The sequence below is a fragment of the Phyllostomus discolor genome, chromosome 4 (assembly GCF_004126475.2).
Source record: "Phyllostomus discolor isolate MPI-MPIP mPhyDis1 chromosome 4, mPhyDis1.pri.v3, whole genome shotgun sequence".
NCBI classification, from domain to species: Eukaryota; Metazoa; Chordata; class Mammalia; order Chiroptera; family Phyllostomidae; genus Phyllostomus; species Phyllostomus discolor.
Window position 1 is genome coordinate 164,911,094 of NC_040906.2, and position 14,301 is coordinate 164,925,394.

Consider the following 14,301-nt stretch of genomic DNA (forward strand, 5'->3'; position numbering starts at 1 on the left):
TAGGCACCCTTGGAAACTACCCTTACAAGCTTTCTGGTGAAAGGGAGTTTACAGAGACCCTACCAGCGGGACCCAGCATCCGAAACGCTACGGATTTTGATACCCCAAAGCCTGCATGTCGGGGTGTGGTTCAGACCTCCCCTCTTACCTGGTGGAGCCATTTTCATTGTTGGTGCAAAACCTGCTCCACCTGACAGCCACTCCACTACTGCCAGGTCTGCCTGCTTCTTTCCTCACTGGTATCTCAGATCCACGATCTCATCCCTGAGTATGTTCCAGTCTCTTTGCTCCTTTTTCATTCTTGACATTCTTCCCTGTCCCCCACAATTTCAGACATCTTAAGAAGGGCTGGGGACTAGGTATTAAGACTTGAGTAGGAAAAGGAGCCCCAGCAAGCAGGAAATTCCTCGTGGAGTTGCTTATGCCCTTGTCACGGGATCTTTGCACGTTTACCCACGGCGATTGACCCTCTCAGACCCAGGTGCATTTCGGGGTTCCCCCTGCCCGCCTTGTCTCCTTGAGGCATCTTGTTTACTTTCACTTCAGTTGTACTGGCGTTGGAATAAACTCCACCTGCATTGGGATAAACTCCGTCTGCTGCAGCCCCTTCACTGTGGCACGTTTCCTTTTATCATCTTCCTTTTCCTTTTCAGGGGGTGCACAGTATGATCAAAATCACATTATCCTCAACACCGCCAGCAAAGAGAAGTTAACCCAAGTGTGGGAGGCCATGGTCCTGTGAACCCGAGGGAGGACGCAGGAGGAGCGTCTTTGGAGGACTGGCAGCTCTGGAAGAACCGAGAGGAAAGCGGGTGCACACCCTCAGCAGCTCTACACTCCGAACCACACGGCGGCCGGACCATCCGGCCGGGACGGTCGTCTCGCCTCATCAGAAGGCTCTAGCAGTTCTAAACCGATGGCCTGACCTGTTCTTCCTTCATGTCTTGCCTTTCATTTCCTTTCAGCAGCTGCTTCAGCAGGTTGCCTCATTAGCAGCTTTTGGGTGGTTTGAAAAAATATCTCAAGACTTTAAGACTACATACATTTTAAATGATTTCCAAAGATAGTGGGAGAGAACAGGAACAAATTTTCTGACTTTGTGGACCTACAAATCCCTTACACTTTAAAGGGAAGTATAAAAGCTTAAGTTTGTAAGGTAGAAACTGTTTAGCACCCGAGAAGAAATTATATATTAGGCCTATAGTTTTGGTCCTTGACCTTCTGTTTTCTGAATCATTAATGATGCTGTATAGCAAACTGGGGAATTATATTCAGGCATATTTTATGGAACTGAATGAGTATAAACAAAAAAACTTGTTAATATTAATTATTAGTAGATTTAAAATTTCATGTCCATGTCTGCTTACACTTAATAGCAGGATTTGAATTATTTTAACTCACCCATGGGGTGCCCCAGAATGTCCCAAGAATGTTTCATGCTTTTCTTGCAAATGCTACTGGAACAGCATCATCATGACCTAATTTATTAGCCCATCCTCACTCATCTGTAACTAGTTCTAAAGCAGTCTTATGCAATCCTTTGCTAAACTCAGGTCTCTCAGCCCAATTTCCTGTGCACTATGCAGGAGGTCTGCCTGGGGCTCCCTTGCCTGGAAACTTCCACAGCCATGCTCTGGGGACAGCCTCGGGGCTCAGGGTCTGGCGGCCTCAGTGGTCGCTCACTCTGGGTAGCTGAGACCAGAGTGGGGAAGGCTCAGGAGGAGAAGCAGCAATGCTCTTCTGAAAGTGAAGGGAAGGAGGCTGTGAGTGATGCTTGTTGGTCAAATCTTAGAACTCTGAAAACCCTACAACCCAGCAAGCATTTCAATGAAAACAAAACGTTTAACTGCTGACAGCATGCTGCCCAGATCATTCGGTGCTATTCAACCAGTGCGCACTCTTTTTTGGGCAAAACTGCTAAAACAGTCCTTGAAAACACTCTTCCTCTTTCAGTTCTGATCTAGTTGTCCTTGTCACTAAATGCTGGTGCTCTTGTCACATGAAGAACAAACGTTATTTCCTTTTTATCTGTTCCAGTGTTTCCAATTCTAAAATGTCGATCCTCTCTTGAGGCTGTGGTAAGCAATATGGTCATCAGAGTAGTATCTTCAGTTTTAAAATAACGTTTGTACATGTCCAGCAGCAGCTGATGTGTCTGTCTTGTTCTTGGATGTGCAGCTCATCACCGTGTGGTGGGGCGACCATTCGACAGTGCCCTCTGTTGGATGAAGCTCTTCAATAAACTTGACTCTGGTTAAATGTATTGATAAAGTCCTTTCAGTAGCCCCCGTAACACTTCAAGCAGAGTCGGCCAGCAGACTGGAAACAGATGTCTGACTGGTTAGGACAAGGCACGCTTCAGGGGTGCTGGAGTAACGGCAGGGAGAGGTCCGCTGACGCCCTTCTTTCCAGGCTCAGCGGTGCAAGTGCGCACACCAGGGCGAGTGAGGCCTGGTTTGGTTCTGCCCCACACTACCCCCGCCTGGGAGGGGGCCCGCGAGGAAAAGGAGCGGAAACTGTTCGGGTGGGAGTCCAAGTGGCTGTTTACAACCAAAAGCATAGTCTTTCTTTTGGGAAAAATTTGTAGTGGTGAGAACAGCAATTCCAGAGAAAAGCCCTCATCCAAGACACGACTAAATGTGTGTCTAACAGGAACAGACCCAGTAGAAAGTTACTCAGAAGCCAAACCAAGCATCTGCGGTGCGGTGTCGATGAGCACAACGGGAGATAAGCACTCCCCGCCCATGAGTGAAGGGCAGACAAGGGGTTCAGAAGCCACAGCGGGCCCTGGCTGGTGTGGCTCGGCGGGCTGGGTGTTGCCCTGCACACCAAAGGCACCAGTTTGACTCCTGGTCAGGGCACACGTCTGGGTGCAGGCCAGGTCCCCGGTTTGGGGGTGTGGAAGGCGACCAATACATATTTCTCTCCCTCTTCTCCCTCCCTTCCCTTCTCCCTAAAAATATATAAATACACTCTTTAAAAAAAAGCCCTCAGCAGGGTTATGGATGAAATATCTAAATGCAGACATTAAGGTCAAAAGTGGAGAACTCTGGGCCCCAATGGAGTGGTGGTAATTTCCATGGAAAAGTCCTCAACGAAGCATGTTTCACTGGTTGAAGGAGCCCTTATACAAAATGTAAGGGTTTAAAAAAGTCAGAAACGTTAGCATCACTGTCCAATTTCTAAGAGAGCAAACCACCAAACCACCAGCCAGATTTTCGTATTTGACCCTGAGAGATGCAGAACCCCGAGGGCTGTCACATTCCCAGCCGAGCAGAGGAATAAAAGTCCCGGGAAGCCTGGGCCAGATACTCGCGTGCTCACCAATGGCTCTAAGGATGAACTGGCTTCAGTGAGCTCTTCATGCTGCCACCCACCCGTTCCCCCCAAAATCTTAGCACCTCACTAACACTGTGACAAGGAAATCAGTTTTAGCCATTAGCACAGAGGTGTCACAACAGTCTGCTAATCTGGTGTGAAAGAACAGCTTGAAAAAAGCAATATGCAGTTTTCACTGATTTACAGACAAGTCCAAGTGTGGCTATTTCCACATCACGTTTTCCCTGTGTGTCCCCTGTGCCTGGCACACAGCACAGACCTCTGGGCAACCCGGAGCGCAGGGCTGTGCAGTCAGGAAGTGCTGTGGGCGGGGCAGAGGGTGGCGCTCTGGCTATGAAACCGACCCGTGTGCTCAGTTTAGAAGACAGGAAATTACTGGCAAAAAGTTTTTTGGCGCTCACCAAATAAAAGAGCCAATAGTCACCAAACTGAATATTTATTTAAATGACATTAATTACAGTCTTTCCTCGTGCGTGTCCTCCTTCCACCTTCAGAAAGGCTTCTGGAACTTTAGAAAAAGGGAAGGTTTTTTCAATAACTGGCTGAATCTGTAAAACACAAGGAGAGGTTAACTGGTAGATGAGAAAACCTACATCAAAGCAAGGCAGATAACTCTGTAATTGGCTTCTTCACTACGACAAACCCCGCCTCTCTGGGGTTCCACGTGCACCCAAGTTGGGAGCTCAATGCCCCCTCTCCCCTCCCCCTGCCAAGACTCAGTGACTGGCAGCCCCACTGCACCGCTGCTCCAGCCAACTCCTGCTCTACGCTGCTTGCACCACTCTCCCACTCAGAACCCTTCTCGGGCTCCCAAACCCGCATTCAAACACCGCCACCAGCCCAGCCTCAGCCCTCATGAGGACTGCACGCTTCACCAAAAGCCTGCTTGTCAGTATGTGAAGGTGGTGTGTTTGCGCCTCTCCTCTGTGAATTCTACCACCCTTCCTGACCAGGTCTCAAGCTACCCTTCCTGACCTCCCGGTTTGCGTGTTCTCTCTCTGAACTGCTGCCAGACCCACGTGGGCCTCGTCACACACTGCTTGTTACAGCTGAGTACACATCTCACCCCCTCTGCTGTGTATGGTAAACACCAAAGCAGGCATCCCTGGTTCTTACTGCATGCAGCCCGGTGCACAGGCAGTGCACAGGCAGTGCACAGAATGAGGACAGGTTTTTTTCTGTTTATCCAAACATTGTTAAATGTTTGGATACCTACTTAGCCAGAGCTTAGAGTGTCTGTGGTATAGGCCACCTCTTTTGTATCCTCAACAACACCCAGAACAATGCTAGGCATGTGGCAGGAACTTAATAAATATCCCTTATAATCTATGACAAAGGAAGAAAGAACATACAATGGGTAAAGACAGTGTCTTCAATAAATGGTGTTGGGAAAACTGGACAGATACATACCCCACCCCCAAATGAAATGAGACCACTTTCTTATATATAAGACTAAACCCGAAATGGAGTAGAGATTTAAATGTAAGACCAAAAATCATAAAACCCCTGGGAAAAAAACATCGCTCTTAGCAGTATTTTTTGGATATATCTCCTTGAGCAAAAGAAACAAAAGGAAAACAAACGGGACCGCACCAAACTAGAAAGATTTTGCACAGCAACAGAAACCATCAACAAAACAAAAAAACAACCCACTGAATGTGAGAAGATATTCACCAATGATACATCTGATAAGGGGTTAATATTCAAAATAAATAAGGAACTCATACAGCTCAACACCCCCAAAACCAAACAATCTGATTAAAAAATGGGCAGAGGACTCAAACATATTTCTCCAAAGAGGACAACAGATGGCCAATAGGCAGATGAAAAGACGCTCGATGTCACTGATCATCACAGAAATGCGAGTTAAACCACAGTGGGATGTCACCTCACACCTGTCAGAATGGCCGTCACCAGGAAAGCAACACCAACAAATGCTGGTGAGGGCACAGGGAAAAGGGACCCCCGTGCGCCGCTGATGGGACTGTACATCGGTGCAGCCACTGTGGAAAACGGGATGGAGGTTCCTCAAAAAATTAAAAACTGAGCTATCATATAACCCAGCAAATTCCACTTCTGGGTATTTACCTGAAGACAACCAAAACACTAATTCGAAAAGGTATGTGCATTCCTACGTTCTCAGCATTATCTACAACAGCCAAGACATGGAAGCAACCAAAGTGTCCATCAGTAGACAACTGGCTAAAGCTGAAGTGCATACATACAAGGGAAGATGACTCTGCCACAAAACAGAATGAAATCCTGCCCTTGTGACAGCGCAGATGGAACTAGAAGGTATTATGAAAGACAAATACCATACGATGTCACTTTTGTGTGGAATCTAAAAACGAATACACAAAAGAGAAACAAACTCAAAGACACAGAGAACGAAACTGATGGTCACTAGGTGGGATGGGGTTGGGAGGCGAGGCGAAAAGGGGAAGAGAGTAACGTGTACAAATTGGCAGTTACTAGAAAGAAAGTAAGGTACTTGCACAGGAAATCTAGTCAACAACACTGGAGTGCTATGCATGGTGTCAGATGGGTGCTGGGAATATTGGGCGGTCACTTCATAAGTTATATATGTTTAACCACTATGTTGTACACTTGAAACGAATATAGTATTATATGCCAACCAGAATTGAAAAATGAAAAAATATTTTAAAAATAAATACAGAAAAATAAAAGAAATGGTTAATAAAAAAAACCCTTTTTTTAATGTCACTTACATGAAAACCAGTAAGAGAACTGGGCAGCAAGTCACACGTGGGCCCCTCGGGCTGGAGGAGCACCTGCCCAGGCCGGAGGCGCCCTGGGAGACTCTGCTGAACAGTGGAGCTGTTGGTCAGAGTTTACAGAAAGCCAACTCGGCCAGTTCACAAATGTGTGATGCCATTCTTACCTTATTATTCATTAGTGCTTGCCAAATGCCTCTTTCCACAACTAGGTCCCAGTTGGGCACCCTCCCCCCATGCCGCACTCTGCCTTTTCAAAGCTTCGAGCAACATCAATGTCCACAGCGGACGAGCCCCACAGCCCCAAGGGCAGGGAGAAGTTGTCAGAAGGCACAAGCCAACCAATGCATGTTTTCTGAGCCTTTTCCTTTCACAAGAAAGGGGAAGAGGTGTTCTTGTGGCATTCAGATACCCTGACGCACCTTTCTCTTGTGTGAATTTTACAGCTCAGGCACAGGAAGAGCACCTCAGACTCCAAGAGGTCCCTTCATCAAAGAGCTGAGAATTCCTTTGTACCCACAAATCACAATACACGCGTAATAAAAGTAACAGCTGGTATGTGTTGTCCTCACTGTGACAGCCACTCTTCTGAGTGCGCATATATAGTCTGCCTCCTTCAATCCCGACCACCACCTTATGAGGTAGGTACTATTCCTGTTTCACAGATGAAGAAATTAAGGCACAGAGTTAAGTAAGTTGCCCGTCACAGAACTGCCAAATGATAAGGCAGATTCAACTAAGTACCAGAGTCTGCGCACCCACTACTGCTTATTGAGCCTTTCATGTATCACCAGCAGCTTTCCACATCTACCCCTAAAACCTCAAGGCAGGAAGAAAGGCAGCCCAGGGTTGTAATGACCCATCACAGCCTGTATCTTGGCCAGCCTCATGCTAAGGGGCCATGTTAGCTGAGGATTTGGTCTGTTAGCCCTGTGTCCAGGCAACCGAGGCGGCGGGTGGTACAGATGCCACCCCATCCACCTATGGAGGTGACCCTGATGAGTAATCATGGTCCTCCCTAGCAAGCTGAGGATGACCTCAGAATCTTCCTCAGCCACTGTGAACAGATTTGAGCTGGCTTGTGAGACAAAGCCTATTTGCCTTTTCTGATAAAAGAATGGGATGCATTCAAGTTGTGTCCTGCATGTCCTGCATGAAACCTCCTAAACCCACCATTCTCTTTAAAGTTCCTGGGACATTGTTTTCTGGATGCTGGATGCTGATCACCTGAAAAGGAATCACCCGACTGCATGCTTAAAATACGGAATGCCTGGCCCCTGGTTAGATCTAAATCAGAACCTCTAGGGATGAGGTGTAGGCAGTACATTTACTAAGCTTCCCAGGTGAGTTTTCTGCACACTACTGTGGGAATCACTGTAGCCTCCTGCCCTATTCTTAGGGTCCCTGACTCATATCACACACACATTTATCCGTTCCACAAAGATTGACCGTGTGCCAAGTGCTAGGCACTAATCCAAAGCAGGTACACGGACCAAACACCTGAGACAAGTCAAGGGAAGAAAGGAGGCAATAACGTCAACTTGTCATCAAGCACTGGACAGCAGTGTCACAAAACCAACAGCAGTGTCACCAGAGGCCACAAAGGCCCCCTGGATCACCTGCTCAACTGCAGAGTGAACTGCCCAGCTCATTTAGCTATGTTCGCTTCGGAACTCTGACGGGAGCCCCGGGTCCAGAACTGATGACACAGGCAGCCCGCAGTGACTGTGCCCTTTAATCTGGCCGGCCAGGCCTATTGTGGCGAAGAACCCCAGAAGGCTGACTGTGGCATAATGAGTCATTCAGCTCTTCCCATAAGGGACAATGAAAAAAGGGCTTTCTATTACCAGGCAGGCAAATGCCAACGTTGGCTGAACCTGTGACAGCAAACGGAGATTAACTGGATAATGAGGCAGTGTCTGCGCGCAGCCTCGCGTCAGACCCACAACGCTTGTTTGTTACGGACAAAGGATCGGGAAAAACCCAGAGAGGGGAAAGAAAGGTGACTCCCAGTGAGGCGGGGACATCTATGTGAGGACACTGACCCTGTGCAGGGAGCCCTGTTATAAAGTGGGTGGGCTCCACACCACACCTCCCGCTGCTCACGGGGCTCAAGGCTGACCAGGAGACAGACACTGGTGGCAGCGGTGCTCATTCCAGCCTTGGGCCCAAATTTGGGGCCTCCTGACTGCGCCTTATCTTCCAGAACAGAGGCTGTGGAAAGCCAAGCCCCAGGTTTGGCACTTGTTGCCTGACATCCCTTCTAAGAAGACAGGGACAGTGGGAACCTCAGCCTCTTGCGTGTGGCCTGGGAGCGCGGATGCCTCTGGGCAAGCCTCTTTGCCTCCCAGGCAAAACTCGCTCTGCCCTCCTTGAGGGCAGAGGAAAGAAAAATCCTTTCACACAGAGCACGGCCAAGCTGGTGGGGCAAGGACATCATCCAGACAGGCGGGCAGAAGGCAGAGAGGCTTCCCCTCAATTCCCATTTTCTAAGAGAGGATTACAGAATAGTACAATGTAAAAAGCATCTAAATACTAAGTGAGCCTATTAGATAGATTGGGAAAACAAACTGCAAGTGGTTAAGTGCTAAGTGCAAGGTCAGAGCCACCAGCAGAGGAGCCAGTTAGGGTCTAGGACTCCCAACTGCATGGCCAGTGCATGTGGGCAGGGAAGCTCAGTCCCGGTCTGTCCACCTCCTCCCAGGCCCTCCAGCCTCCATATCTACCTCCACCAGGCTTGGAAACCACAGATCTCCGAGGGCGGGGTGTGTGAGGAGAGTCAGACGAATGACAGACACCAAGGGTGACCTGAGGGCTCCTGGCATGTGTCCAAGTCCACAGGCCTGTGGACCGACACCGGGGACCCAGGGCAGGGGCAACAGGACCAGAGTTCCAGCACTGCTTCTTGAATAGGAGGGCACTGACCTCTGAAATAGGTTCACTATTTCCAGGGTCGGGATAAAGGGGACAAACTAAGAAGCTCTAAATAAGACAAAAAAAAGGGGCAAATTTTGTTTGGATTTGTTATTTCTGGAACTCCCTGCCCTGGACAGAAAACAGACCTGGAAGATAGGTGGTGAGATACGGGGGTGGGGGTGGAGATACTGTCCAAGGGAGTACATGTGTCCATTTTGGAAAGTATCCAGGACTTGTCCCTGGGTTCCCCTGAAAAAAGGCACTCCTTCCAGCCAGAAGCTAGGAAAAGAAACTCCACCTACATCTCCCCACAGAAACAATTTCAGTAGCATCAGAAAAACGTCTGTGGCACCAAGCCTTGAGATCCATGAGGTACCAGCCCTATCTGGCAAGATAACCCTCTTAAGTGGGCCGAGGATTCGATCCCTAATCACGACTTTCTTTCTACGGACAAGAAAATCCAGCTGCAAATAAGGAGTCTACAGTTTAAGAAAGTAATTCACTGCTTAAACTAGGGCCTGGCTGTCCCAACAGGGGTCTGGGAAATCACATGACTCAGAACTTAGTATTTTTCTTTAAAGCTATGCTGTCTAATATGGTAACATCTAGCCACTACTAATTAATTTGATTTTACATTAATCAAGAGTATTGATAAATGAAAGGAAAATTCAGTCCCTCAGTTGCACCAGCCGCACTTCAAGTTCCCACAGCCACATGGCACAGGGCGAGAACGCTACCGCCTTGCCGTAGAGCGTGCTCGTGTGCAGTGCCACTCGTGGGGCAGCTCAGCCTCGTCGCCACAGCTCTCCACAACCTCTGGGGCAAAACAGAGTGCTAGTGGCCCTCAGTACATGTTTTGAATTAAATTCAAATTAGTACAGAGAAACAATTCGGATGTTGGCTAAAATAAAGAGATATCTATGTCACTGCTCAACCAGGAAGCTTGGCTGGTCACCTGGAGTGTCCAGCAGACCTGTGGACATGAAATACATCATATCAAAGGTCTTTAAGAATGACACGAGGAATGTGTGCAAAGAAACATACTCAGAAGGATGAAAGGGAACAGAGTCAAATCTCCCTCCCACACTCAATCCCCAGCCATCTACTTCCCCTCCTCAAAGGTAACCAATATTTCAAACTTCTTTCGTATCTTTTGAGGTATTTCATGCTTGTGGTAGCCAGAGTAGCAGCCCCAGAGATGCCCACAGCCTAATCCCCACAATCTGGGAATATGATAACTTATTTTGCAAAAGGGTCTCTGCAGATCATAGCTGGTGGCCACAACGTAATCATGGGGGTCGTTATACGGAGCGGGGGGGGGGGGCAGGAGGATTAGTCAGATAGAGGGAACTGTGATCACGGAAGCAGAGGTCCGAGTGATATAAGGCCATGAGCCAAGGAAACAAGGCAGCCTCTGTCTAGAAGCTGGAGAAGGAAACGCACCCCCACCCCAGCCTGCCTCCAGGGAATGCAGTCCTGCGGACCCAGTTTGGACTTCTGACCTCCACAGCTGTCAGACAGCAAGTGTATTGTTTTAAGCCACAACACTTACAGTAATTTGTAACAGCAGCAATAGGAAACTAATACATGCATACAAAGGTAAATATGTGTATTTTCCCTCAAAGCATAGTCATTTTCATCAGTGGTTGACTAGTGTAAAGACTCTGCCTCACCACCTTCTCTCAGTTCTGGAAGATCCTGAGAAATGCAGGAAGATTTTGTAGACAGAATTCAAACTCCACCTAGCTAGTGTCTGGATAACTAAGCAAGCATTTAAAAAAAAAAAAAAACAATGAAGATTCAATGAGAGATTTACTTTTTAACTGTTATTGTCCCAATCTTAAAGGCGGCAAAGGGTAGTAGAAGGAACTATCCCTGAGGTCATGAGACCTGGTCCCTGCCTAGCTCTGTGACCTTGAACATAGGATTTAATCCCTTAGGATCTCGATCTCCCAATGTGACACGGTGGCAGGATGGGGAGTAGAGGGAGGTGAGGACAGTAAACTAGATATGTGCTAGCTTTTCCCATTTTTAATCTCTGACTGTACTAGCCAATGTCATATGTTTGGCCCAAATATACTATTTGCTATGGCCCTCCCACTCCCAACAATTGCTAAATAGTATAAAAACAGGAAATGTTTATGGTGTTAGCAAAACATGGCAATAAACTGCAGGCACAAGGCACGATTTCGGCAGCAGCCCGTCACACTCAGTGCGCTCACGACCGACCACTCTGTCCCAGCCTGCGCACTCGCACTCACAGGACACCTCGGGAGCACCCAGGAAACCGGTAGCACTGGCTGTGCCTGACAGGGAGAGCCTCGGTGACTGGGGGACAGCAATCAGAGGAAGATTTCTTGAAATTATTTTCCTACCTTTTAAATGTTGAACTTTGTAAATGTGTATCTATTTAAAAACTTAAAGTAATTTAAAAGAGTAGGCTCTTTTGGTTCATGGCTTCCAGTTTCAAAAAACAACTATAGCTCCTGTATCAGATACCTGCTAATGAGAGTTATCATCACTCAGCCGAAGCACGGAATAATGCAATGCCTTGTCCACGTTCACAGTCTTTAGGAACCACACGACCTGTAAGTAGACCTGTCACTTGATCCTTTCCAGTTTCCAGGTGCAGGCAGGCAATGACCTGTTGCACCCACAAAGCAGCAGGATGCACCACAGGAAGATGACCTCATCGTGACATCCGACGTCACATGTCAACTTCCACAGTCCCACAGCCCTTCCCTGTCAGAAGTTACTCCCAAGCGCAAACAGCCCTTGTCAGGAGAAGGCTGAAAGAACATTTCTTCATTCCCCTTCGTTCCAGCATACTTCAAGGGCATCTTTATTTCTACCGTGTCCTTTTTTAGCCATCCTCTCAGTTATTGGCCAATTTCAATAGGTACATATACACAAGTTGCCTCTCTTCTCTGTTTTCTAAATAACAGTTTCCAGGTAGAGAGAAAGAGACAGTATTTTGAATACAAAACAGCAGTGGTAAGCACATCAGCAGCCTGCGGCCGGTATCAGGACAAGCAGGATTGTGTGGGGGCTTCCGCAGAACAGGGACCTCCCTAATAATGGGGCTCCAACCACATGAGCACTGTGTAGATCTGTGGGCCAAGTGATGTGACAACAGTTTGTTCCATTCCTCCTAGAAATAAAGTAAGCATCCCATGTGGGGATGTGGGAAGAATCCTACAAAGAGGCACCTACAGAGTCATAAGGCCGAGTCCTGCCTACCCAGTACACATCAGGACTCAGAAGTCTGAGGAAAGGCATGCAAATTTGGAACCAACAAATCTGGAAAAGGGTAGTAGGTCTTTACTATCATATAGTTAGTTGCTTGGCTATAATAAAATTAAAAAAACAACAACAACTAAATGCACAAAAAGCAGTAGTTCCTAAAAAATGTTCCATTCCAAAACTGAAATGGAAAGATGAAATGGGCCAGCAAGGGCAGGTGCCAGCGGAAGCAAGCCCATCTCAAAACATTCTTTGCAAGTGACTTAGCATGGATCAGGCGGTGGTAATGCTGGCCCTGCTCCATTCCTGTCCCTGCTCATTGTAACATGATGAGGAAAAGACAATGTAAGGTGAAGTCCAAGATGTGTCTTAAGCACTAAGAATGTGGCTGGAGAAGCAGCAGTAGCCCAGGACCGGGAGTCAGGAGTGCAGCTCTGGTCCCAGCCTGCACAGAGCGTGTCCCGTTATCTCTTTGAGCCTGTTTTCTTTCTGTGAAATGAGCAGGATTTATCTACACCCTAATGCAACCCTCTGGGTGGACAGGGTTCTCCACCCTGTAATTCCATATAATTTCTCAATAAAGTCATAAAGATCAGCACAAAAATATGAGCTCTCCTTCTGGGTTATCCTCCAGAGATGGAATAGAGGGGCCATTAAGAACAAGTAAGAACCCAAATAAATGGGGAGTAGCCAAGGAGCCTTTAAACCCTCAACAGCCCTGACAGGCCTTCCCACACAAGACACTATATGACCGGACTATAAGCTGCCATCCTCCCCCACAACGCCCACTGCAGGCCAGACAGGAGGAGTCAGAAAACCAACCAGGTGTCCCGGCAAAGTCTCCACCCATCCTCACTCATGTCCTGCCCTTTGACCCTCTCCGGCAGACCACTTATTGGCCCTTGATTTTATTACACCCTTGATTTTATAAGGGACCAGAGGACCCGGGCCCTGACTTCTAGTCCAGTTCTGGTGGAGTTTAGATTCCACAGTGTTTGGTCTCCTTGCCCACTTGGAAATCTGCTCACCTCCAGAGCAGTGTCGTCTGCGGACTGAAGAAGCTCCGGGGACAGTCTTATTGTAAACTCACAAGCATGCCCCCACCTCTGTGCAGGCTGCCTTCAAGGGGCCTTCTTTCCAGGACTGTCACCAAAATATAAGCAACCCAGCTGTAGATCCCAGCTCTGCTGACCACCAGCAAACTGTCCATGGGAAAAATCACATAACCTCTCTGGGCCTGCCTCGTCATCTACAAACGAACAGGGTTACACTGGACGGTGTAAGCTCTTTTCAGACGCAGCAGTCTATGCCTATGATTCCCACGAAGACAGAAACAAAAGTGAAGCACTTAAATTTGGCCATGTGAGGCAGCATGTATGATGCCTGAGCCTACCTCTGCAGAATCCCCACTGACCAGGCTTGCTGGGCAGGTCACCGACATGACAAGGAACCCTCTAGCAATACAACAGGCTGCACTTACCTTTCCCTTGTCCACCAGTTGTGCAATGTCATCTAGGTATGCACCACTGGCCATGAAAAAGGCCCAGCGATAATGGACTCCTTGCCAGAAATGCTACAAAGAAAAAGAAAAAAAGGCATGTCACATATAGGAAAGGAAATCACCTGACTAAATGCCAATTCAGACAGAAGTAGTTTCTGGGTGACTAGGACAGACAAACTGATTCCCCACCGCTGCTGCTACGATGCGTTGCGGGCCCAGCACTGCAGCACAGTGGCTGATGGGGAGTGGGTGCTGCACAAATGTTTAGTGAGTGAGTGAACCGAGAAACACCCACGTGAACTCAGGCTTCTTCACCAGTTTGTGACTGACAAGCAAGCAGGCACCGGACGCTCTCCTTAAAATGACAGTCTGGATATCCATACCCTCTCAACTTCCCTGGGAGGGGTCAGGGCTGAGGCCCCCAGGCCTTCTCTACAAAAGTTTGAAGAAAGCCCAGAGGCACCAGAAAACAGCTTTTTACCTAATTCAAGAATTCTTCGGGGGGCAATAAGGCACCAAAATATGACATTAGACAAATCCAATCACAATTTTTTTCTGGCTCTGATA

General features: G+C 47.9%; 2 protein-coding genes across 4 annotated transcripts in view; one reads left to right on the forward strand and one right to left on the reverse strand.

Moving 5' to 3' along the window:
* CRYBG1 (crystallin beta-gamma domain containing 1) overlaps positions 1 to 2,243 on the forward strand; it is a 108,006-nt gene extending 105,763 nt beyond the window's left edge. For both annotated transcript variants that reach the window (XM_028509694.2, XM_036024535.1), the window contains exon 21: positions 654 to 2,243. In XM_028509694.2, coding sequence (XP_028365495.1) covers positions 654 to 742 — 89 coding nt within the window. In that variant the 3' untranslated portion in view covers positions 743 to 2,243. The remainder of the gene's footprint in view (positions 1 to 653) is intronic.
* Positions 2,244 to 3,759: 1,516 nt separating this feature from the next.
* The window catches only part of RTN4IP1 (reticulon 4 interacting protein 1), a 43,172-nt gene continuing 32,630 nt past the window's right edge, over positions 3,760 to 14,301 (reverse strand). Inside the window, exons 8-9 of one of the 2 annotated variants that reach the window (XM_028509254.2) lie at positions 13,714 to 13,806; positions 3,760 to 3,887 (exon numbers count right to left, since the gene is read on the reverse strand). In XM_028509254.2, the coding sequence (XP_028365055.1) occupies positions 3,780 to 3,887; positions 13,714 to 13,806 (201 nt within the window). In that variant the 3' untranslated portion in view covers positions 3,760 to 3,779. Of the gene's footprint in view, positions 3,888 to 13,271; positions 13,807 to 14,301 lie in introns of those variants that run through there. The other variant, XM_028509253.2, reaches the window with a different exon arrangement.